Source organism: Crocuta crocuta, unplaced genomic scaffold (assembly GCF_008692635.1).
Source record: "Crocuta crocuta isolate KB4526 unplaced genomic scaffold, BGI_CrCroc_1.0 scaffold333, whole genome shotgun sequence".
Classification (NCBI taxonomy): Eukaryota; Metazoa; Chordata; class Mammalia; order Carnivora; family Hyaenidae; genus Crocuta; species Crocuta crocuta.
This window is the reverse complement of record NW_027532856.1, coordinates 4,531,650-4,558,264: the sequence shown is the minus strand read 5'-3', so window position 1 is coordinate 4,558,264 and position 26,615 is coordinate 4,531,650. Positions and strand designations below refer to the sequence as shown.

Here is a 26,615-nt window from a genome sequence, read left to right as displayed (position 1 = left end):
ATTAATGACCTAAAAGAAGCTTACATGAAAGTGAAGAAAGTGAAGAAAGACTAAAAATTGCCAATGATGCAAACAACCCTATAATAAAGGGTGAAAGGCCTTGTTAAATAATAGATACAATGTAATTCCCACTTCACAAAGAAACAACATTTAAAGTATATTGATAGGGTCAAAGTTAATAGTTAATAATAATTTTTTAAAAAGATTGGCAGGGTTTACCAGAGAAAAAGGGTAAAACAAGAGATGATATGATAAAGATTGGTAAAATAATGAATGGCAAAGAGAATGCCAGCTAGTCTCTGTTATATACCTTTTCCTTTCTGAATACACAGAGCTTTATGATAACAAAAGATAACACATTTAAAATAAAAGATACATTATTTTATACAGCATATAATTAACCCATTGAACATGCTGCCACAGGACATTAATAAGACACAAAGCTTAGTATGGCTCCCAAAGGCCTCAGAGATATGAAAATATGATTCTATAGTAAAATTACTTACAGTAAAAAATGAAAATGGAACACGTACCTCATGCTTCAGGGTATTAACTAGGCAAGGTCAGGCAGGAAGTCTCCTTTCCAATTATATTCAAAATGCTTTGCAATTTCAACTTTTAAATATTCCTAATTCCATCCTACAGTTCAAATGAAATATATGGACTCTTATCCAAAAAGCCTTTTGTCATTTTTCCCAGATACATTCTTTTTACCTGTTTCTCTAAATAGCTAAGCCTTCCATTTCATCCAATTCTTCTGCTACTTCATTTATCCCAGATTCAAAATATTGCTTAAAAAAGTGATCATGAAGAACCACTAAATCATATATGTTAAAATCAATCTTTGGAAAAGAGAGTTCTATAATTTGTTAAATTTTCTCACCTTCTTTAAGTAGACAAAAATTGAAATTCATGCAATACTTTGGTTCTGCTCATATCACAAAATTAAAATCTGAGGTAGGGTGCTGGAATAAATCATATTTAATAGCCTTTTAACTGATATCCAAGAGCTACAGCAAGAAGTGTCCTATCATAAAATGAATTTTAATCAATAAGCAACATAATTTTATGGAATAAGACACTAGAATGCCACAGTAAAAAGGTATAGCCCTTTGGGCTCTATCTTCACCAGGGGGATTGCAATTCATCTATGAAATGCTATGGACCCAGTCAGTTCATAAATTCAACACATAAAGAGTAGGCAAAATTATAGGCAAAAATCACAGCCTGAAAGCCTAAGAAACTGTGTCTGAAAAGATCTGTGGGTCAATAAAAAACAAGACGTTAAGTTAAAAATTTTTTGAAAATAAAATTATGTGTAGACAAGACCAAAGGAGGCAAGTTAACACCTTGTGTCCATTTTGTAATTCAGTTCTCTCCATTTTGGGCTTAGCTATAGGGTGCTCCACGTGGTATAAAGCCAACCGAAGCATTCAAGCGTGGCTGAATTTTAAAAGTGACACAGTGATCAGATAGGCTTCAAGGGCATTCTAGAATTTCAGGGTGCTGCTGACCATTGTAACCTCCTTAAGATTGTGTGGGTAACAGATGGTAACTAGACTTATTGTGGTGATCACTTTGTAATGCATACAGTATCAAATTATTATGTTGTACACCTGAAACTAATATAATGTTATATACCATTTTTAACTCAATAAAAAAAAAAATCACCCTCCTCAGTGTTCACTTCAAATCTAAACAGGATATAAAGTATGATCCTCGTGTCAATTAAATACAAGTCCGTATATTTAATCTATCAAAAAAGAGTGTCCAGAGGACATGACTTGCAAAGAAAGGTCTTATGTGGATCTAAAATGGCAATGTAATACTGGAATTAAAAATAAGCAGGTTGATCTTCTAAAACGTGGAATTTATATATTTCTTTTTTAGAATAAAATAAGAATTTGCTTTAGAATGCCAATAAGGCAATATCTGTAGAATACGGAACAAACAGAAAACTCAACAGCAGAGAAGCTCTTGTATGGTATACGGTTTGGGAGACAAGAAGAAAGACGTTTCGAACAGATGGAAAGTGAAACATAATAAAGTTATCCTTACCTGCATTAATTTTCCTTCTGCTGGAGTTATTTCAGCGACACCAGCAAAAACACCTTCCAAAGTGAGATTTAGTTTTCCTGTTGGGTCCATTTTCAAGGGGATCACTCTGATAATAGCTTTCTGCTCCGCCGATCTTTCAGACTCCACCGCTGCTGCCAATACCAGTCCTGCGCGTCCAAAGCCTGCCTGCAGGGTAGCCATCAGCAGCCAGGGCCAGAGGGCAGCCAGCTGCAGCTGGTGGCCACCACTCATGCTACCAGCTGCAGCAATGCACTTCGGCCATACATACTGCTTTCACTAGCTAATACCAAATGCAGGTTCTCAGATCCAGACAAATGGAGGAAATGTGAATTTATGCTTCAGTTTCTGAAAGCCAAGTTGTAGCTTTGGCCCTTCCTTTCTCTAAAGTATATTCCCAAGAACAGGTGACATTCCTGATCCGGCAGAGAAGAAGGTGTTTTCAGCCCACTTCTGTTGCAGGGATGTTATTTTCTCCCATCTTCACTATGATTAGTAAAGTTATCACCACTTCTCTTTGGAATTTCCAACTTTGCTTGAGGCTGAATGTCACATCCTGAATTTTTATTATGTCAGATCACTTGGTGCTGGTCTTCCATATGCATCAAGTTGCTGAGCCACTAAACCCAATGTTAATGAACAAAACAAGGCAAAGTAAACAACTAAAGCCATGCATTGAAGGTGAGAATGAAAAACGCCAGCTAGGAAAATGAAGAGATGGTCCTTTTTAAGCCACAAAACTTGTCAATGCTAAAAGACTAAAGGTCACAGGAGAATTTTTTTTTAATGGAGGAGAGGGTACAATATCTCAGGCCACACCTTGAGGGATGTCCAAAGATGCTACACATGTATTCATAAAAGTTTCCACATTAAACTGTATTTTAGTGTAGCCAAAGTTCTAGACCCATTAAGTTTATAATACTTTCCATGAACTTAAGTATACTATCATTTTTAATGTTCCAGCTAAACTTGTCTATAAATTAGATGCTAATTTATGTCTTCACATATTACAGGATAATCCTGAGTATCACCACCTTTTCCAGCTTTCAAAATTAGAAGAGTATTTGAAAAGGTTAGCTTTCCAATTCTTTTTCTCAGTTAAAACTGATATTTCTATCTTTATTTTCCTTTCTCTCTTAGGGATTCCAGCTTTTATTCTCCTGCTTGAGAATGCCAAGCACTTTGATTTCCCATGAGATGATTTTGGAAACTACTTTATTATCCAGATTTTATAATCTGTAATTTTCTAGGTTCATGAGTAAAGCAAAGGACCATTCCTAACACGTTTTCGAATTCCTTGAGGGGGTGGGGAATAAAAGATAGGGGGAGTAGGGAGGTGATTAGTCTACAGGCTCTAAGTAGAACACCCTGAAAAAGTATAAATAAGCCTGAGTAGAGTAAATCTGTGCTATTTCTAGGCACACTTGAGAATTTGGGTCTTTGTACAAACAAAATCTGAATTCTAAGATATTAAAATGTGCACCCTTAAGTAAATATAAATGCACTTCAACCTTATAAAGCCTGCCGTGTTCAGAGGTCAAGTTAAAAAGTCTTATAAAGTCTTCAGAATAAGTGCTGAAAAGCCAAGCAATTGAATATGAACCTGTTACACAGATCCTTTTCTTTTGCCGAGGCAGAGGGAGAAAAATAAGAATTTCAAAAGAAATCTGCAAACCTGTTGCCGCTGTCGGGCCCACTGGAATCCACGGGGGGTGAAACAAATTCAATTATGCTTTTATAGGTCCTGCTCAAAAAAGGTTTCAACTGCTTAACCAAGTACAGCTCATTCTTCCACCTTCTTACTCTGCAACCAAACCAAGTGCCCCACACTGTAGGTAGGTGCCGAGAAATTCCGCAGCCTGAAAAAATAATCCATGCAGGTCAAAGGCAAACATTTACTCCAGGGTGAGAGCTACTGTTCCCAAGAACTCTAAAAGCATGTATAGAGGATCCAAAATCATTTCTGAAATCTCCTTTCTAACAAAAGTTCTTTTTCTCCCCGAACAGCATATAAAATGATCAAATCTTGAGAGAGAAAAGGAGCAAAGTAGTAAATACATCAGCAACAATTCACTACCAGGAACACAGAAAATCCCAGAGGGAGAAAGCAGTATCTCTGAATCATGGATGGGCTTGGAAAGTTCGGAAAGATTCGAGTGCTTCCCTTCCAGAAAGACAATTCTGGATCAACTCCCTAGAGGAGGAAGCCTGTGGTTTGTAATTGGTGTTCTAGCTCTGACTCCCTCCCCTGGGACTGCAATCACGCTCTCTACCTGCTGACACAAAGTGAGGGTGGAGCAGCTACAGGCAACCACCCCCCATCCCGCCCCTCCTCCTCCTGGCTGGCTAGGGCAAGAGCTGGAGTGCGCACACACTTACTGAGCCAGACTTGTTCTTTTGCTCTCTCCTCTCTCAGCTAGCTCCTCTACTCCCTCTATTGAGCCACAGCCAAACTGCATCCAGTTTGATGTTAAATAACTTTCTCTGGGTAAGCAAGCTACCACCAGTAAGTCAGGTTCACTCAAACAGGTATCTAAGCAGACTCTGCACCCAGGAGAACATAAATGGTGGTATAAAGAAATAAAGAGAAAAAATAATGAAAACCCAGAACGTGAAAGAGGGAACACAGGGTTTTGCAAATATAAGTTCGAAGGGGTTTCTGCTCTTTTGGGCTTTCTTGTCTATACATGGCACAAAGCCAGAATAAAGTCATCCAGTGCTGTAGTGCTTACTGCTGTCTTATGTCCACTACTGTGGCAAGAACTCTATTTTATGTAGACTTTTTCTTCCGCTTTTACTTATTTAAATTCAGTAGCTCTTTTCTAAAACTGTTCCTGTATGGAGGTTTTAATCAGGTTGATGTCAGAGGTCTTGAACCTGTTATTTTCTTCGGGAGATCAGACCTATGCCCTCAATGTAAGATTGCAAGTGAATGTATGTCATAAATACAAGCAAAGGGGTAAATATATATGATTAATGAGAAGCCTGTAGACAAAAAGAAAACCAGTTTTTGGCTAATAACCACATTCATGAACTATATATAACCCTTTTAGTTACTTTCTCATTATAATGCAAAAATTTCTAATATATGTTTCTAAAATTTGAATTTTCCTATTTACCAGATTATATTGGACTGTGGACAGATATTTTATTTTTGACCTATTGCCAATAACCTTTCCAAATTGTACAAATGTACAACAGTGTGAATGTGGTTAACACTACTGAACTGTACACTTTAATTTTTTAAACTGTGGTAAGAAGCATATAAGATTAAAAAATGTTTTGATTATACAAATGAAAGCATATCCACTGTAAAATGTGGATAACAATAATTACATTGTAGGTTGGCTGTAAAACTTAAATGACACAATGCCTCTGAAGGCAAAAAATATGGGAGCTCTCTTCACCTTCAACATTCTTTTTCTCTAGAGAAGGTTTATGGCAATAGTTTTGACATTTTAGGCCTAATAAGTGACAGAGCAGAGAAATCAGCTCTAAAATAAATTCTTTATTTTTTTAACGTGTATTTATTACTGAGAGACAGAGCATGAGTAGGGGAGGAGCTGCGAGAGGGGGAGACATAGAGTCGGAAGCAGGCTCCAGGCTCTGAGCTGTCAGCACAGAGCCCATGTGGGGCTCGAATCCAAAACCACGAGATCATGACCTGCGCTGACCTGACGCTTAATTGACTGAGTCACCCAGCCACCCCAACTCTAAAATAAATTAATTTAGCATTTTTCTTTGTTGCTTGGACCTTAAGAACACAATGCAAGTATAGACCTTTACAGCTCTTTCCAAAAGAATATATCTAATTCTTTTAGAGAGAATTTTTAAAAATCTTCTATGGTTTTATATTTTTATTTTATATATGTTGTGTAACAATATAGCATAAATAATGCAAAATACACACTACTATATACTTGATATATGAAAAAATATCTTAAACAAAAAGTGACCTACTAATGGACTTTGCCTCACCTATTCCTGCTTAAAACTTACAAATGAGTTAATAAGAGGCCTAAACCTAAGAGTTAATAAACACACTTAGTTAAAAGAAGAAAGAAAATATAGATGTGGTTGCCCTCTTTTGAGGAAACTCCAAGATCTAGGAGTGATGACAATATGTATCATGAACGTGGGTATCCGCTGAGATACTCAGAATCAAACTAAACAGCCCAATGTACTTTATTTCACTGATACACTATGTTTATCAGGTCACCAGAACTGACAAACAAGGGAAATTATTCTCTGGCTTCTTCCTCAGATCATCTACCACAACATCCACAGAGAGGTCATTAAGATGTCATTACTATGGTAATGAAATGCCCATGTCACTGATATTTACTACCTAGTCTTACTTGTGAGAAAGATCATCCTTCGGATCTATTTTCACATCTGGATTGACTAAAGTTACTGAAGACATGAGTCCTTTCTCTAAAGAAACCGATTCCTGTAAACATGTCCAAGAATTGTCCTTACCCTTAATGGCATTTGAAAGNGAACTGTTATAAAACAATATTTTGATGAGTTATACAGTAAATAAAAAAAAAAAAAAAAAAAAAAGAGCCAGGACATTTTTTTAAAGTAGATTCTTTGAAGAACAGAATACATTCTCTTTTAAATTTTGCTATTATTACTAGTCATAATGACTTAGGCTTCTATTGATCACCAATTACCAGTAAAAAGAAGCAAGACAACTCCAGTTGAAACACTCACTTTATTGTTGACTGATTGAAATTTATTGTGCTTAAGGTGCTGAAATACTGAGGTGCTAGTCAGAAACCTAGTTAGTATGCGTCAGACCCTACTGGCTAATTCACACTAAGATTTTATCTTCTGCCATTTTCCCCAAGTTAGTGATGATAGCTTTAGTTGATATTAGCAGGCATGTGAGTATAACAGGAGATCCAGCTCCTTGGTCTGTTGTATTCACATATAAAAAATTTTGGAAAGCTGATAAAGGCATTTCATTAATTAAGCCATGCCAAGGTTTCTGCTTGTTCCTCAAAAGATATTATCTCTTTCAACAGATACAAAGCTAAAAAGGCATATTAAGGGACAGAATGTCACCTACACAGTTTGTCAGCTTCTCAACCTGACAGAGAAAAGGCAAAGTTCCTTCATTTGGAAATTGGGTCTCCTCTTCACATACTCAGCCAAAATACACAGTCTGGCCAAAAGATGGACGAGTCTTGATAATTTGTTCATCTTTTTTAAACCTTGTTAATAAAAATGAACAAATGCCCATCACATGGACATCAACTAGTCTAATCAGATGGACCAAACAGGTCACTTTTCAGAAGCTACTTTCATATCTAAACTGAGTAACTACAGACCAATACAGAACTCATCCTTTTCTAAAACACTACTATTTCTGTTAACACTTCTATGGTTTGACATCATTGGGAAGGCACAAAGCAATTTAAGAGATGAACTGTGACACTCACAATGACTAGCATAGTATTTATGTCATTTTACTAAGTGTCTTTTCTTTTTAATTAGTTTCATATTCCTACACTTTCCTTTTGTTTCTGCAGTTCTTATTAGGACAACCAAAGCAAAATCCAATAAGAAAGTTCTAGTCAGTTTAAAAGACTTTAAAATCAGAAAGTTTCTTGCTATCACTAGATGAGCTAGTAAGGGATCAACCACAGCAAGTGGACACCCAAGATACCTCTCCTAAAAACCTGTCCCACAATCCTACTACTTGAATTTAGAATCCTACAGAGGGGATAAAATTAAAATGTTATGATATATCCCACTATCCAAAATTTTCTCAGAAGCTTAAACCAGACATAAACTATTAAAAATGTCAGAGGTATAGTTTCTGTTAAATGACAGATTTCCCCCAAAATTTGCACACAATATATATAGATGAGAATTTACATGTACTGAATGTAAAAATCTAAAGTAAGAAAACAGTGTTAAATCTCTTAATGTTTTGCTCACACATTTCCCCTTCAAAATAAATATCTTACACATGCATCCTTTATCCTTCTATTGTGCAATCTTAATAAAAATACAAAGCTTTAAAACTTTTAAATCTACCAGCATTTATAAATCTATTAAACAAATTAAATACTTTCTTAGAAGACATTTAAGTAAGTGATATATAACAAAACCTTCTTACCATTTATGATAATGTATCATTAAAATTAAAGAAAGATATGAAAATAGAAGAAAGCTCCCATTAATATAAAAGAATCAAGAGCTGTTAAGTGTGATGGATGGTCCAAGTCTGGGTGCCTTGCTTTTGAAATACAATGCTGGGTTAGGAAGTAAGAGCATTTCTTGGTTAATCACTTAGAAAATTAGTTCTTTCTCAGAGTTTCTTCCCTAGAATTCCTGACCCAATTAGACCTGTGATCTTGGTGACCTCACATGCCTTTGTTTCTCACACAGTCTTCTCTAGAAGGGTCACACTGTGACTTGAAACAGATAGACTGAACTCCCCCTCTGGAATTGTGCTGACTAAAGTTTGAGAGTGCCAAGACGGCAAATCAGCACATATATACACAGATTATTCTCCAGTACCATAGATGCAGCAGTTTTTAGATGCTTCTTGACCATAACAGAAGGCCAGGACTTTTCATTTGAAAGGGATCTGGGCAGAAGAAAAAAAAAAAAAAAAAAGGCTGCTAGATGTTTAGTAGTTTGTCAAGGTAAATAATCTGAACTGAATAGCTGTAGTAAATACCAAAGTCCCAATTCTCAATTAACAAAATTCTCAATTAACAAAACAAAGATACTTTTTTTTTCCTTAACAGAACTGAAAAACTCCCAACAGCGTGTCATGTGCCAGGCTAGTGTGCCCCCAGCTACAGCTAGTGCACAATGTCACGTATGTCCTCAATTCCTCACTCTTTTAATTCTTCCTCCTTTGGAAAGTGCTCCTGCTTGCAGGCCACGTCCACCAGCAGATGAAGATCTAGAAAGAAAAAAGGTTTGTTTACTCACTCTTGGCCTCTCAGATTGGAGAGTGTGATAGACCAGTCTTCAGACAAGAACAAGTTGCTCATGGTTGAGTGTAGAATTGGTTCTAAAATTCTATGATCTCAGGTTTAGGACATTCCTGTACCTCTAAAGCACACAGATGCAGCCCAGTTGTTAACCCAGTGAGACCAAAAAGTGTATGGTTATTATCTTATCAATGATGAGGCTAAGCCTCTTTTCATTGCAACTGCCTTTTATTGTAAGTGAAAAATTAAGGAAAAGTGTCAAAGGGATCGAAGTGAAATATGCACACACAAACAAAATTTATTTCTTTGATCCTATAAGGATGAGTAGGTGGGTGGGTTGTAGGAATATGAAAAAATAATGCCTTCAGAAATACAGAAAAGTCACTACTTTTCCAAAGTTGATTGACTCCATAAAATCTCCACTTACTGACAACACAGCTGATCTCTTGTAGAAACACCTACCTGAACTGTGTTAAAAGAAAGCATACCCTTCATGGAGGTCAAAAGACAAACAGGGTTCAGGGCGCCTGGGTAGTTCAGTCGGTTAAGCATCCAACTTCGGCTCAGGACATGATCTCACAGTTTGTGAGTTCAAGCCCCACAATGGGCTCTGTGCTGACAACTCTGAGCCTATAGCTTGCTTCAGATTCTGTGTCTCCCTCTCTCTGCCCTTCCCCTGCTCATGCTCTGTCTCTCTCTGTCTCTCAAAAATAAATACATGTTCTTAAAAAATAACTAACTAACTAACTAAATAGACAAACAGGGTTTACTAAGAATGGCAAGAACTAATAAACTGAACTCTCACCTCAAGTACTAGGTTTTGTAACATAAAGAGCCAAGATCATGTATGGAAGTAGAGCTAAACGGCCTGAGTAACACAGGCACAAGTCAGAGGATCTTAATGTGGCTTCTAGACTCAAGCTAATTAGTTTACAACTTCAGAGCTACAGACTTCTAGTTTATAATTTCTAGACAAAGGGGAACCATTCTAGGTTTGTTTTGGAGCTTACAATTTTGCCATAGTAGAATTTGGGAATTAAATTAAACTAAAAGATACAGCATAGGTCCTTTACTTCATTCTAGACACAGACTTTCGTCACTGTATTTCTAGAACATGGCCTCTGTGGCACTGATCCACAGAGTGGGCAAGAGAGCTGATTCAACAAGATAATTCTGTCAACATATTTGAGAAAATCCAGAAAGCATATGGAACAATAGGTAATTTTTGCCATATTTTGTAAAAGGCAGACCAGTTACTAGGGGCAGGGGACCTCATCTGGTGAACTACACTACAACCTATCCATAAAGAACAAGCAATTTATCCAGATGAGCATCGTACAATGGGAGAAAGGCTATCATTTTATCACTTAAAACTGTCTTCTTGTATATCCATGATCACAGCAGCTTTATTCACAATAGGCAAAAGGCAGAAGCAATCCAAGTGTCCAAGGACAGGTGAATGGATACATAAAATGTGGTACAGACATACTTTGAAATATTATTTAGCGTTAAAAAATTAGGAAATTCTGATACATGCTACAACGTGGACAAGCCTTGAAAATACACTAACTTAGGGGCGCCTGGGTGGCTTAGTCGGTTAAGCATCCAACTTTCGCTTAGGTCATGATCTCGTGGTTCGTGGGTTCGAGCCCCGCGTCAGGCTCTGTGCTGACTGCCAGCTCAGAGCCTGGAGCCTGTTTCAGTCTGTGACTCCCTCTCTCTCTGACCCTCCCCTGCTCACGCTGTCTCTCTCTCTCTCTCCTAGAAATAAATAAAACATTTAAAAGAAAAAAAAAAGAAAATACACTAACTTAAATCAGTCAGTCACAAAAGGACAAATACTGCATAATTCCACTTACATGAGGTACCTAGAGCAGTCACATTTATAGAGACAGAAAGTGGCATGGTGGTTGCCAGGGGCTGTAGGCTATTATGGGAGTTACTGTGTAAAGGACACAGTTTCAGTTTGGGTAGATGAAGAAGTTCTGGAGGTGGATGGTGGTGATGGTTGCACAACAATGTGAATGGACTTAGTACCATTGAACTGTACACTTAAAAATNAAAAAAAAAAAAAAAGGCTAATTTTATGATATGTATATTTTACCACAAAAAAAGTGTTTCTTTGCAGTCTATATATAACAAAACAGTGATATGTTATATTTATATAACATCTTTTTTCCAAGTAGTTAAAGTGCATTATTTTAAGGTCATCAATTAATTCTGAGAGGTAAATTGATACCAGGAGCAAGAAGGTCTACTCAAAGGCTACATGGTTATTAAGTAAAGATCGTGGTTTCTAAACCTTGTTGCACATTGGAATCACCTGGGGAATCTTTTAAAAATTACTGATGCAGAGGCGCCTCGGTGGCTCAGTTGGCTAAGCATCTGATTTCAGTTCAGGTTATGATCTCACCGCTTGTGAGTTCAAGCCCCACGTCAGGCTCTGTACTGACAGCTCAGAGCCCGGCGCCTGCTTCAGATTCTGTGTCTCCCTCTTTCTCTGCCCCTCCCCCGCTCATTTTCTGTCTCTCTCCTCTTTCTCAAAATCAATGAACATGAAAAATTAAAATTAAATACTGATGCATTGGGCTCCTACCCCAATACATTCTGATTTAATTGGTGTGGAGTGCTACCTAGGCATCAGGATCTCGTTGACCAGAAGATGTAGGAGTAACACCCAATTATGATTATTCTCTTAACATCTCAGCTCCATATCAGAAGGAAAAAAAAAAAAAAAACAGAACAGGCCATATGGTAATAGAACCTACTGAAATAAGACTTGGGAATATGAATAGACACAGTTGTAACCTTGCTTTGAAAGCAGAGTAGGAATTCTTGATAATGACAAAGGTAAAGGCTATTGAAGCAACTACAGATTTCACATCGGGAAGTAGAATGAAGAACTGAAGAAATTTATTTATTTTGATAAAGAGAGAGCACAAGGGAGGGGCAGAGAGAGGGAATCCCAAGCAGGTTCTGCACTGTCAGCGTAGAGCCCAACATGAGGCTCCATCTCACAATCTGTGAGATCATAACCTGAGCCAAAACCAAGAGTTAGAGGCTTAACCAATGAAGCCACACAGGCCCCTCGAACCCTCTTTTTTTTTTTTAAATCAGTGAACAAATGTTATCCATTTCATTGCTTATTAATCCTACTGTTTATTTAATCATATTGCTTAGTTATCATATTGATAGGTTCAATTAATGGACAAGAACACATTATAGATAGGCATGTTCAAAATAGAAATAGCCTGTATGGCTCTTTAACAGCCTCAGAATGAGTTATGTAAAGTAGTGTGAGCAACAAACCCTGTTAACCTTAATGATTGGGTTTTAAAATAGTATTTGGCACACAGCTTCTAATAATGAGCATCTAAACATAGTAATTTTATTAAGTGAGCTTCCTTCATTAACAAAGCTGTCAGTCAAGGAGTTAAAAGAGTACAGATACCAAAAAAAAAAACAAACACAAAAAAACAGACAAACAAACAAAAAAAGACATAGACTAGCCTGGTGCTACTAGAGGTTTATAGGACTTCATTTAGAAGAGAAGCTTGCATACTCACCAGAGAAGGTACGTGTTTGGGGATCACAGTAGCTCAGTTGGTTTGAGAGCTAAAAGGCTTGAGGGAGAAGAGCATTGCAATCTACTTGTTTGGGAATGCTAATTCCTTCCAAGAACACCCTCTAGGATTTGGGGGTTATTATTCAAATGAAATCTCATCCATAATCCAATAGCTACAAAATGAGAAATCCTTTCTTTAGGAATGAATAGAACTTTGCTTGTAAACCTTCAGTTTCCCTTAACCAGAAAGTTAATATCCCATCAGAACATGAATGAGTATGGTTTCTACCATAAATTTAATATGTAGGTATATTCAGTTTAGAGTGATATCATTAAAGAAATTGGAGGTGCATGACTGAATCTAATTTCCTTTACTTCTAGGTATTTCTGATCCAAAATGTATTTCCTTAAGTTTACTTGTGCTCAAAAAGCCTATGCACAGGATGGCAAAGACTGTGATTGACAATTTCCTTCCTACAAAACACACATCTACTGCAATCAATACAATCTGGATATTTAATCAACTTGTAGTCTCTTATTTGAAAAAAAAACTCAAAGCTTGAAGTGTGAGATGTTTCTGCTGAAATACGGCAGACACATCTTCAAAAAATAATTCAGTTACAGAAGGGCACTGATAAGTTCTGGAATATAGGATGCTCCTATTCAATGAGATATCAAGCAACATAATGACATCCAACAGTTAATGTTAGAATCACAGTATTTCATAATTTGGAAGCAAAGGAGTCTTTAGAGATGATTTTATGAAATTTCCTTATTTTTATCATAATTAATGTATTGTGAGAGTCAAAACCATACTGAGGGGAGATTCTCCTAATGACAGTGACAGTTCAAATTTAAGTGAAACTTTAGGAATTTTACATTTGGTTTCTATCATTACTTCTTTAACCTTTTAGTATCAAAATAAAAAACATTTGGTCATCTATGAGAACTAAACTGAATACTAGTCAACTTTGAGCCCTTCTCACAAGTGCCTCCTTACTCTCTTAAGGGCTTCCCTGGTCATCAGGGATCAGGGCTGTGAGAAGATTAGAAGCTAAGAACAAGAACTTACTAATACAGGGTGCAACAGACTAAATGTTTAACTCCCTGAAATTCGTATGTTGAAACCTAACCCCACTGTGACGGGTGTTAAAAGATGGGACCTCTGGGAGGTGATTAGGTCATGACAGTGGTGCTTTATGAATGATATTAGTGGCCTTATAAAAGAGATCCCAGAGAGCTCCCTCATCCCTCCTTGCCATGTGAGGAGACAGCAAGAAGATGGCTGTCTATGAAATAGAAAGTAGGCTCTCACCAGACACTGAATCTACTGGTGGCTTGATCTTGGGCTTCCCAGCCATCAGAACTTTGAGAAATAAATTTCTGTTGTTTATAAGCTAAAAGTATTTCTGTTATAGTGACCTAAACACAATAAGCCACAGAGTAGACTTTTTCTGTAAAGAGCCAGATAGTAAATATCTGAGGCTTTGTGGGCCATATGGCCTCAATTACAACTGCTCAGCTCTGCTGTTGTAGTGTAAAAGCACTCACAGACAATAAGTAAATGGCTATAGCTGTGCATTCCAACTAAACTTTATTATAGACACTGAAATTTGAATTTCATATCATTTTATGTGACATAAAATATTCTTCTTTTGACTTTCCCCCAGCCATTTAAAATATGAAAACTATGGGGCACCTGGGTGGCTCAGTCAGTTAAGTATCTGACTTCAGCTCAGGTCATGATCTAACGGTTTGTGGGCTCAAGCCCCACGTCAGGCTCTGTGCAGACAGCTCAGAGCCTGGAGCCTGCTTTGGATTCTGTGTCTCCCTTTCTCTCTGCCCCTCCCCTGCTCACGCACTATCTCTCTCTCTCTCTCTCTAAAAAAAAATAAACACTAAAAAAAATTTTAATATGAAAACCATATAAAAATAGGCAGTGTATTAGATTTGGTTCACAGGCCTTAGTTTACTAACTTGTAGCATTCATTAGGGCTATAATCAAGAGATTTTTAACCAAAACAGAAGATTTCATCAAACAGAATACTGTTATAATAGTTGTAAAAAAATTACCTTTTCTCCAAAGAAGATATACAGATGGCCAACAAGCATATAGAAAGATGCTCAACATCACTAATCATTAGGGAAATGGGATCAAAACCACAATGAGATAACATTTTACACCTACAAGGATGGCCATAACAATAATAAAAAGGGGAAAGAACAAATGCTAGAGAAGATATGGAAAAAAATGGGAACACTTCTACACTGCTGTAGAAGATGTAAAATGCTACAGCTTTTATGGAAAATAGTTTGGCCAAGAGTTAAACACAGAATTACCATATGACCCAGTATTCCACTCCTAGGTATATACCCAAAAGACCTGTAAACAGACACTCTACTACATGCACATTTATGTTCACAGTGTTACTATTCACAATAATCAAAAGGTAAGAACAGCCAAAATGTCCATCAGCAGATGAATGGATAAATGAATTGCAGTATATACATACAATGTAATATTCTTTTGCCATAAAAAGAAAGTCCTGATACAAATGCTATAATGCAGATGAGCCTTGAAAATATTATGCTAAGTGAAATAAGTCAGACACAAAAGGACACATATTACATGACTTCATTTATATGAAATATCCAGAGGAGGTAAATCTAGAGAGACAGAACACAGATTGGAGGCTGCCAAGAGCTTGGGGAAGGAGGAATTGGGAGCAACTGCTTAATGAATACGGGGTTTTCTTTAGGAAGTGATGAAAATGTTTTGGAACTAGATAGAGGTAGAGGTTGCACAACATTGTGAATGTACTAAATGCCACTGAACTTTGCATTTTCAAATGGTTAATTTTATGGTTTGTGAATTGTATCTAAAAATGTATATTTTCCTATTAATTTAAAATGACCGGACAAAAAGAAGGGGAAAGCAGAAAATAAATGGCTACAAAAAGTAAAATTCATAACCAAACATATCTCAGTTTTAAATGTCAGAGCATAGGGGCGCCTGGTTGAGCGTCCGACTTCAGCTCAGGTCATGATCTCACGGTTTCTGAGTTTGAGCCCCACATTGTCGGGCTCTGTGCTGACAGCTCAGAGCCTGGAGCCTGCTTTCAGATTCTGTGTTTCCCTCTCCCTATCTGCCCCTCTCCCACTTGTGCTCTGTCTCCTCTCTTAAAAATGAGTAAACATTAAAAAAATAAAAAATAAATAAAATAAATGTCAGAGCATAATAATGAGCTATTGAATAACATCTTAGTCAGACATCCACAATTCTTGGTTCCAGAAGAATAGAACTGTAGAGGACATGACTTATGCCTATTGTACCTAGTATGGTACCAAGCCCAAAGCAGTTGTTCAATAAGTACTTGTTAAAAGAATCCTGAGGAATGTTTTGACTCCTCATATGTTCAAAACTTATCTTTTGGTGGCTAACTAAAAGATTGATCAGACAGAAGGTTTCCAGTGGCTTGGGGGTGAGGAAGAATAGGGAGTTATTATTTAATGAGTTCAGAGTTTCATTTTGCAAAATGAAAAGAGTTCTGGAGATGGACAGTGGTGATAGGAGCAAAACAATGTGAATGTACTTGATGTCACTGAGCTATACACTTAAAAATTGCAAAGATGGTAAACTGTATGGTATACATATTTTTTACCACAATTTAAAAAAATTTTGTAATGTTTTATTTATTTCTGAGAGAGAGAGAGACAGCGTGAGCCGGGGAGGGTCAGAGAGAGAGGGAGATACAGAATCAGAAAGAGCCTCCAGGCTCTGAGCTAGCTGTCAGCACAGAGCCTGACGCGGGGCTCGAACCCACGAACCGTGAGATCATGACCTGAGCCGAAGTCGGACACTTAACCGACTGAGCCACGCAGGCGCCACCACAATTCTTCTAAAAGACTGCTTTTTTTCCAAGGATTTTTTAAAAGTACATCAGTAAGATAAAAGTAGGGAAAAAAGCAATTCATTCATTCCACAAACCGAGTGCATAGCTAATGCCAACACTCTAGGTGCTCAGGATACATCATTGAACAAAGAAAGGCCTTTCCCTCATGGAACTAACCATCAAGAGGGGAGAAAAATAATAAATTGAAGGTTTTTCTAATACCAAAAGCCTTATTTGTATCAACTATGCCATACTGTTTCCAATAGATAGTATATAAATCTTAAACTGACTTTGGTTAAGGTCTTTAATCCCATAGGACCTTATATCTAGCCATGTTTTCATAAGCCAACTATTAGGTTAAGTTCTATCAAGGTAGAATAATTTTGTACTTCATGAATTGTATTTTTGCTTACACTCTCATTTTAAAAGCTAACTTTCTAGCAAAGAGGTTCTAGCTTAAGTCATTTGCTCCTTGCCTCTAATAAAATGGAAATGTGATTAGTTGTCATAATAATGCTAATATGTCACAACTCCTATTTCACAGCAGGAATTCAAAGTCAATTAAGACTCAGCTATCAAAACTACTGACCAATGGATAAGTCTTTAGTTAGGGAAGAAAAAAAAAAAAACATGAAGAGATAATAAAGATAACTAATGTCCTAATTATTTTATCAGTTACACTTATAACCATAATAGTGAAAGAGATGAAGTGATTACTTTAACAGCAGGCACCAGAGTTCCTCTTGGGCACGTAACTATCTTTGCAGAGAATATATCTTGACAAGTTGTTTTGGTTGGAGAAGGTAAGGCCTCAAAGACATTAGGAAATAGAAGAAATATCTAACCTCTCTCCCTAAGGCAAAGAAAAAAAAAACACCAGAAATGAGAAGGTATAGTGCTGGTACAAGGAAAGATGACAACATGGCAGAGACCATAGTGATTAGTGACAAGGAAAAGTGAGAAAATGCCAAAATGGCTGACAGCCTTTTAAAAAGAAAGGTGGATAACATTCCATCTAAAATTATATGCAGTATTTTGAAAGCAAACTCTTTTTATGTCCCCCAAACTTCAGAAAAGTGTTGAACACATACAAATGCCTAATGTAAATGCATAGGGGAGGGTTGAAATCAAAGGAAGAGGACTAAGTTCTACATCTGGAACAGCATGGAGCAGACAGGAGAGAAGAGCTGTAGGAGATAAAAATGGATGAATTTGTAATTAAACAGAAATAGGAAATCTAAAACTAAAAGCCACTGTAAACCCTAGAAATTCTAAAAATCTTGGAAAAGCATTTTAGGTGTGGGATAAGGTTAGCTTGAGTCAATCATATCTAAACCCCAAAAGTCAGGTTAATAGCTGGGATATAAATATTTTTTCAAAATATTTTTTAATTTCCCATTCCTATTATTTTGATGTTTTTATATTTACACTATAAGAATACTTTAAAATACTTAAACAATTTTTAGTATTTTTAATTTTTTTCCAATTTAAAAAATCTAGAAAAACACAAAAAGGGAATAAAAATTTCCTATAATCCTACCATTGTGTATAGTCATACACAAATTGAAAAGTAAAAACGTACCTCTCTATCTACACCTCTAATCTGCTTTCCCAGAGGCATCCACTGTTACATGAATCTGTTTAATCATATACTGCTATATTGTTTTCTATAATTATATAGTATATACTTCTTTTTTTTTCATTCTAGAAAGGAGTCTGTCCTAGACACATTGTGCTGCAACTTGCCTCATTTACTTAACACATACTATAAACACTTACTACCTTTCCAGGTAATAACACAGCAAGCTAATTTTCTTAAATGGTTGCATAGTATTTCATTACATTAGTTTTTTATAATTTAATCTAGGTCCCTATTGGGCAATTATGCTTTTTCCAAATTTGTGCTGTCATAAATGACACAATAGTGAACTCTGTTAGGACTGGAATTCCTGAGTTAAAGCACAGGAGCATTTTAGTTATTTACAAATAATGCCTAATTGCCCTCCAAAAGGCGAACTTACATTCCAGCCACAGTATATATTAAGAGGTTCCTTTTTTCCTAAACTTTTGTCAAACCTGGATACTATCAACAGCTTAAGTTTTGCCAATCAAACTGGCAAAAAAAAAAATCTTTTGGGTTGATTCAATTTGCATTTCTCTACTTGATTTTTCTGAGATATTCAACATCATTCTATATGCATGTTGGTCACTTTATTTCTTCTGACCTGCACGTTAGTATCATTTTCTTTACTTTTATTGAGTTGCCTTTTTCTTATTGATTTGTAGGAACTTTTGTGTATTATGAATACAATACTTTGTATTTTGTTGTAAATATTTTCTCTTAGTCCATTTAACAGAGACTTCTAGTTGTCTCCTAATATTTATTCTTCCTTTAAATCATGGTGTCGGGCGCCTGGGTGGCTCAGTCAGTTAAGCGTCCGACTTCGGCTCAGGTCATGATCTCACAGTTTGTGGGTTCAAGCCCCGCATCGGGCTCTGTGCTGACAGCTAGCTCAGAGCCTGGAGGCTCTTTCAGATTCTGTATCTCCCTCTATCTCTGACCCTCCCCTGCTCATGCTGTCTCTCTCTTTCTCTCTCTTCTCAGAAATAAATAAAACATTAAAAAAATTTTTTTTTAAATCACGGTATTGGAGGGCGCCTGGGTGGCTTAGTCGGCTAAGCGTCCGACTTCCACTTAGGTCATGATCTCGCGGTTCGTGGGTTCGAGCCCCGCGTCGGGCTCTGTGCTGACTGCCAGCTCAGAGCCTGGAGTCTGTTTCAGTCTGTGACTCCCTCTCTCTCTGACCCTCCCCTGCTCACGCTGTCTCTCTCTCTCTCCTAGAAATAAATAAAACATTAAAAAAGAAATTAAAAAAAAAAAATCATGGTATTGTTTAACTAGGCAAATGGTCCCCAGGAAAAGACTACATTTCCAAGCTCCCCTGCAGTTGGTTTGACCGTATGACCAAGTTCTAGTCAAACTGATGAGAGCATAAGCAATGATTATGCTCATAAAAGGAAAGGATATGGCTAGCAGCCTGCTGGTTTGACATACTGACATAGTGGTGAGCTGTTTTTAACCATGCAACACCTGAAGGCTCGGCTGCCACATCAGGTCTAGACAGCTTATCTTCAGACTATACCATGAGTGAAGAATAAGCTTCTTTTATTTACTTATTTTTTAATGTTTTATTTATTTCTGAGAGAGAGAGAGGGAGAGACAGCGTGAGCAGGGGAGGGTCAGAGAGAGAGGGAGACACAGAATCTGAAGAAGGCTCCATCCAGGCTCTGAGCTAGCTGTCAGCACAGAGCCTGATGTGGGGCTTGAACCCAGGAACCAAGAGATCATGACCTGAGCCAAAGTCAGACGCCCAACTAACTGAGACACTCAGGCGCCCCAAGGAAGAACAAGCTTCTAAACTGTTTAAGCTACTGGTTGTTTTGCTTATTAAAGTAGCCTAACTTATATGTAGACTAATAGGGAATTTGGAATCGAGAAGTGAGGTACTGCTATTATTCAAATTAAAATGCACGTTATCAGCTTAGTAATTAGACAGCAGGTAATTATGACACTAGACACTAGCTAGAACACTGGTGATCTTTGTAATCCATGTCAAAACATTTGGTAAAATTGTTGCTGTGATACCCTGGAAGATGGACCACATGTCAAGTAAGCAAGTAACCATAGAGGAAAAGGCTGACAAAATTCACAGTGTTAGTTGTTTCTTGACACATTCAGCAAAGCCCTAAAATAAGAGATGAACTCAGGCTAGAGATAGCCAGAATACAAGCAAAAATGGAAGAGAACAGGGGCACCTGGGTGGCTTAGTCAGTTAAGCGTCCGACTTTCACTTAGGTCATGATCTCGCGGTTCGTGGGTTCGAGCCCCGCGTCGGGCTCTGTGCTGACTGCCAGCTCAGAGCCTGGAGCCTATTTCGGAGTCTGTGTCTCCCTCTCTCTCTGACCCTCCCCTGCTCACGCTGTCTCTCTCTCTCCTAGAAATAAATAAAAATATTTTTTAAAAAATGGAAGAGAATATTTCTTCTCTTCAACTCTGCCTATAGTTGAAAACCTATGGTCTAGAGCTCTAGTAATTTGGATTGTGCACCCAATCACTTCATTATCCCAACCTGAAATAACAGTAACAGTGCCTGAAGCTTTTCTCAAGTACATCTGATAGACAATGGGGGAGAGCTCTGTGGCAAAGATCAGATTAAGGATGTTATCTTTCCAATAAAACCCATTCTTCTGGATGATCTCAATATAGGTTCCATTAGGCTGAATGAAAGGGATGGGCAAAGTACAGACAGTAAATCAAATACCAGACTTTTCAGGCTTAAAAACTACCTAAATAAGATCTCTGCTATAACTCACATTTGGAATGACCAAAGGCAAACAGATCAGTAGTCTACCAATTTTTTTTTTTAAGAATTGAAATGTCAGAGAAATAACAAGCCTGCCCTGCTAAGATGTAGGACTGTTCAGCTTCTTAAGGAATCTGCACACCCTTTACGTCTGCTCTAGCAAAATATAGGCAATGAAAACTGGATTGCTCCAAAGCAATGTATATTCCAGAGGTGGCTTCCTGGCTCAGTCCACAGAGCATGTGACTCTTGATCTCAGGATTGTGAGTTCAAGTCCCACACTGGGTGTAGAGATTACTTTAAAAAAATATTTAAAAAGAAAGAAAAGAAATGTATATTCCCCAAGGGCTACATCAATATAATGATTTGTATATATCAATAATGTGTTCCTTTTTATTGCTGAATATTATTCCATTGTTGTATGGATACACTGTAGTTTATATGTAATTTGCAAGTTGTGATGAGTGTATGCTTAATTTAATTTTTAAGAAACTGCCAAAGGGTTTCCAAAAACGGTTACACTTTTATTCCCCACTAGCAGTGTATGAAGAGTTCTAGCTGCCTCATCAATGCTTGGTATAATCATGCTTTTTAATTTAAAAATTTTAGCCATTCTAATGGAAATGTGGTGACATCTCCCTATGACTCCCAGTGACTTCCCTGATTATTAAACATGTTAAACATTTCTTCATGTGTTTATTGACTACTTGTATATCTTTAGTGAAATGTCTGTGCACATATTCCCTCCATTTTTGAACTGCACTGTAAAAGTTCCTTTTACATTCTACATATGTCCTTTGTTTTGACATATGCATTGTCAATATTTTCTCCTAGACTTTGGCTTGCCTTTTAATTTTATGAATGGTGTCTTTCAAAGCATGAAAGTTTTAAATTTTGATGAAATCCAATTTACTGATTTTTTCTTTATTGATTATGCTTTTTGTGTTCTAAGACATCTTTGTCCACTCCAAAGTAGCAAAGCTTTTCTCTTTTTTTAAAAGAAGTGTTATATGTTTGGGTTTTATATTCAGATCTGTAATTCATTTTGAGTTAACTTTTAGTAATGATGTGAGGTATGGGTCAACGCTAATTTTTGTTGAAAAGACTTATTACCTTTCTCTACTGCGTTGCCCTGGCACCATTGTTGAAAATCAATTGACCACATACGTGTGGATCTATTTTGTACTATTTTGTTTCATTCACCTATATGTCTACCTTTTCACCAATATCAAACAATTTTAATTACTGTGCCTTTGTGGTAAGTCTTAAAATCAGATAAAATCTCCTCTAACCTTTTGTTTTTGAAAATTGCTGTTAACTCTATGACCTTTGTGTTTCCTTTTAAATCTCAGAACCAGATTATAATTTTTTTTAAAAAAAGTCTACTGGAATTTTGACTGGGATTGCACTGAATTTATAGGTCAATTTGGAGAGAACTGTCACTTTAACAATGTTGGATCTTCTTATCCATGAATATGGCGTATTTTTCCATTTATTTATGTCTTCCTTAATTTCTTTCAGCAAAATTTATAGTTTTCAATGTAGAGGTCTTGGACATCTTTGGTTCAACTTATTCCTAGGTATCCTATGATTTTGGTCTTACTGTAAATGTTTGCTTTTTTAAATTTCATTTTCCAATTGTGTGCTGCTAGTTTATTAAAATACAATTGATTTTGTATATCAATCTTCTGTCCTAAAACCTTGCTACATTTATTTATTTGTCCTAGTAGTTGTAGATTTCCTTGTTTTTTTTACGTAAGTAATCATATCATCTACAAATACTTTTACTTCTTTCTTTTCAATCTTTATGTCTTTTCTTTTTTTTGTCTCTTGCAAAGGCAGGCCCACCAGGACAATACAAGTGGTAACTGTGGGCATCCTTGTGGCTTGTTCCCAATTTCTAAGTATATAGTTTATTTTTCACCACTAATTTATGATCTTTACCATACATATTTTATAGGTACTACTTATCAGTTTAGGAATTTTCTACTATTCCTACTTTGTTGAGAGTTTTTATTATGAATAAGTACCGACTTTTCTTAAGTGCTTTCCTTGCATCTGTTAAAATCACCATAGTTTTTTTCCTTTATTCCATTAATATAGCAAATAACATTGTTTAACATTTAAAAATCAATCAAGCCTTGCATTCCTGAGATACACTCTATTTGGTTGTAGAGTATTATCCTTTTTAAATATTGTTGGAGTCAATTTACTAACTTTTTTTTTTTTTTATAATTTTATTTCTTTCTAGGAGAGAGAGAGACAGCGTGAGCAGGGGAGGGTCAGAGAGAGAGGGAGACACAGACTCAGAAACAGGCTCCAGGCTCTGAGCTGGCAGTCAGCACAGAGCCCGACGCGGGGCTCGAACCCACGAACCGCGAGATCATGACCTAAGCGAAAGCCGGACGCTTAACCGACTAAGCCACCCAGGCGCCCCAATTTACTAACATTTTATTAATGATTTTTGTATCTACATTCAAGAGGATTAATTGGTCTATAATTTTCTTTCTTATTTTGAGGAAAGTAATAACCAATTCAACTTCTTTAATAGAAGTGTATGAATTTTGGTAAGTTGTATTTTTCAAAAGATGTGATGTATCTATTCCATTTGTATTCATTGATGTGAGACTGTCTACAGTATTCTCTTATTCTTTTAATATCCATTAATTCTGAGGTGGTAATCTCTTTCTTTCTTTTTTGAGTTTTATTTATTTAAGTAGCCTCTACAACTCAACGTGGGACTTGAACTTATGACCCCAGGATCAAGAGTCACATGCTCCACCAACTGAGCCCACCAAGCATCTTTTTTTTTTTTAAATAATGTTTGCTTATTTTTGAGAGGGAGAGAAAGCATACACACGAGCAGACAAGAGGCAGAGACAGAGACAGAGACACAGAATCCAGTGTAGGCTCCAGGCTCTCAGCTGTCAGTGCAGAGCCCAATGTGGGGCTCGATCTCACAAACTGTGAGCTCATGATCTGAGCTGATGTCAGAAGTTTAACCACTTGAGCCATCCAAGTGCCCCTCTTTTTCATTCTTGATAGTTATGATTTGGGTTCTCTTTTTTCTTGATCAGTCTAGCTAGAAGCTTGTCAATTTTGTTGAACTTTTTAAAGAGCCAGTTTTATATTTGTTAATTTTCTCACCTATTTTCTATCTCATTAATTTCTACTCTTATTTTATCATTCCCTTTCTCATGTTTACTTTAGGTTTACTTTCTTCTCTTTTTTTTTTTCTAGTTTCTTATATTGAAACTTCAGGTCACTGATTTTAGATTTTACTTCTTTTCTAATATTAGCACCTAAAGCTGCGCATTTCATGCTAACTTTTTTTTTTTAAGTATTTAAAAAAATGTTCATTTATCTATTTTGAGAGGGAGAGAGCGCAAGCAGGGAAGAGGCAGAGAGAGAATGAGAGAGAATCCCAAGCAGGCTCTACACCATCAGCACAGAGCCCCATGTGGGGCTTGAACTCATGAACCACAAAATCATGACTTGAGCCAAAATCAGGAGTCAGATGCTCAATCAACTGAGACCCCCAGGCACCCTGCTAACATTGTTTTAGATGCATCTCACAAAGTGATGTATTTTCATTGTCATTCAGTTCCAAATATTTTCTAATTTTCTTGATATTTTGTTTTTGAGTTATGGGTTAGAAATATGACACTGTCCCAGATACTGGAGGTTTTCCTGGTTATTTTATTGTCAATGATTTCTAATTTAATTCTGTTGTATTAAGAGAATACACTTTACATTATTTTTAACTCTTGTAAACTTACTGAGACTTGTTTTATGGCCCAGTATATGATGAATCTTGAATGTACTATATGCACTTGAAAATAATGCATATTCTGTAATTGTTGGATGCAGTGTTCTATAAATGCCAATCAAATCAAGGTGGCTGATTGTGTTGTTCAGATTGTGTGTTAGAATATCCTACTATATTGAGGCATTGTCTGTTTCTTCCTCTGTCAATTTTTGCTTCATATATTTTGAAGCTCTATTACTACACAACAACACATTTATAATTGTTATGCTTCGGTGATTAACTGTCCACCAGTATGAAGCCAACTCTCTTTATAATACTCTGTCTTAAAATCTGTTTGATCTGATATGTTAAAAGTATCTCATACTTCCTGTTTGCACATGATATCTTTTACCATATACTTGTATCTCCTATAGCCAGTCTACTGCAGGAGTTTGCTCTTTTATCCACTTTAGCAATTTCTGCCTTTGAATTAAAATTTTTATGACCATTTATGCATAATCATTGTACTGGCTGAATGTGAGTCAACCATTTTATTATTTGTCTTCTCTTTGTCTTCTTTATTTTTCCTTCCTTCCCCATTTCCTGCCTTCTTTTTGATTATTTCTATTGTGTTGGTGATTACCCTAGAAACTATAGTACCTACTCTTGATTCATCAAAGCCCATATTAATCAATACCTTTACCACAGTTTCCTTCTGATTGAAGAATACCCTGCAGGGGCACCTGGGTAGCTCAGTCAGTTAAGTCAAACTCTTGGTTTCAACTCAGGTCATGATCTCACGGATTGTGGGTTTGATCCCCATTTTGATCCCCTCATCAGGCTCCAAACTGTCAGCGCAGATCCCATTTCAGATCCTCTCTCTCCCTCCCTCTGCCTCTCCCGATTGTGTGCTTGCTCTCCCTCTTTCTCTCAGAATAAATGAACTTAAAAAAAAACCCTGTAGAATTTACTTTAGTGTTGATCTGCTGTGGCACATGCTCTCAATTTTGTGTTTATCTAAAATGTCTTCATTGTCTTGCCTTCATCCTTGAATGATCATTTTGCTGGGTAGAGACTTCTAAGATTGCAGTTTTCTTTCAGTATATTAAAAATGTGATTCTACCCCTTTTTTTGGCTTCCATTATTGCTATTCAGAAAGAAGCTGTTAGTTTAATTCAGATGTTGGCAAATTATGACCCCTAGGTTAAACTGGGCCCCGCACCTGTTTTTGTAAATATAGCCTCACTGGAATATCGCCGTAACTGTTCATCTACATATTCTCTATGGCTGGTTTTTTGCTACAGGGCAGAATTGAGAGGTTAAACAGATCACATGGTATTAGCATAAAGAGAGACAAATAGACCAATGGACTAGAATAGAGAGACCAGAAACAAATGCTTACTTATATGATCAGATGATCTTTCACTAAGACACCAAGATCACTCAAAGGGGAAAGGACAATCTCTTTAACAAAGGGTGTTGGGAAAACTGTATATCCACATGCAAAGGAATGAAGTTGGACCTTTATCTTACATCATATACAAAAAGAATCTCAAAATGGATTAAAGACCTACATGTAAGACCTAAAGTATAAAACTCCTAGAAGAAAATACAGAGGAAACACTTCATGACATTGGGCTTAGCAATGATTTCTTAGAAATGACACCAAAAGCATAAGCAACAAAAGCAAAAACAAAAAACAAAACAATACAAAACCAAAAAACCAAAAAAAAAAAAAAAAAACAAACCCCGAAAATCCAAAACAACAAAACAAACTTAAAAACTTTTATGTTTGGACACAGTCCTTTATGTAAGGATACAGTCAACGAGTGATTATGAGTAGAATATTAGCTACATTAATTAATGTGTGACCTTGAACAAGTTATTAATCCTCTCTAAGCCTAAATTTCTCAATCTTCAAAATGATGACAATACCACTTTCATTAAGTTTGTTTATGGCATTAAAAATGGGTATGCACAAATATTAGTTCCTATCCTTTTCTAAATCAC

General features: G+C 36.6%; 2 protein-coding genes across 3 annotated transcripts in view; both read right to left on the bottom strand.

Moving 5' to 3' along the window:
- Positions 1-4,294, bottom strand: part of RNF43 (ring finger protein 43) — a 64,298-nt gene extending 60,004 nt beyond the window's left edge. Inside the window, exons 1-2 of one of the 2 annotated variants that reach the window (XM_077745553.1) lie at positions 3,752-4,294; positions 2,059-2,696 (exon numbers count right to left, since the gene is read on the bottom strand). In XM_077745553.1, the coding sequence (XP_077601679.1) occupies positions 2,059-2,310 (252 nt within the window). In that variant the 5' untranslated portion in view covers positions 2,311-2,696; positions 3,752-4,294. Of the gene's footprint in view, positions 1-2,058 lie in introns of both variants that reach the window. The other variant, XM_077745554.1, reaches the window with a different exon arrangement.
- Positions 4,295-8,723: 4,429 nt separating this feature from the next.
- The window catches only part of HSF5 (heat shock transcription factor 5), a 40,001-nt gene continuing 22,109 nt past the window's right edge, over positions 8,724-26,615 (bottom strand). Inside the window, exon 5 of the mRNA XM_077745571.1 lies at positions 8,724-9,004. Coding sequence (XP_077601697.1) covers positions 8,934-9,004 — 71 coding nt within the window. The 3' untranslated portion in view covers positions 8,724-8,933. The remainder of the gene's footprint in view (positions 9,005-26,615) is intronic.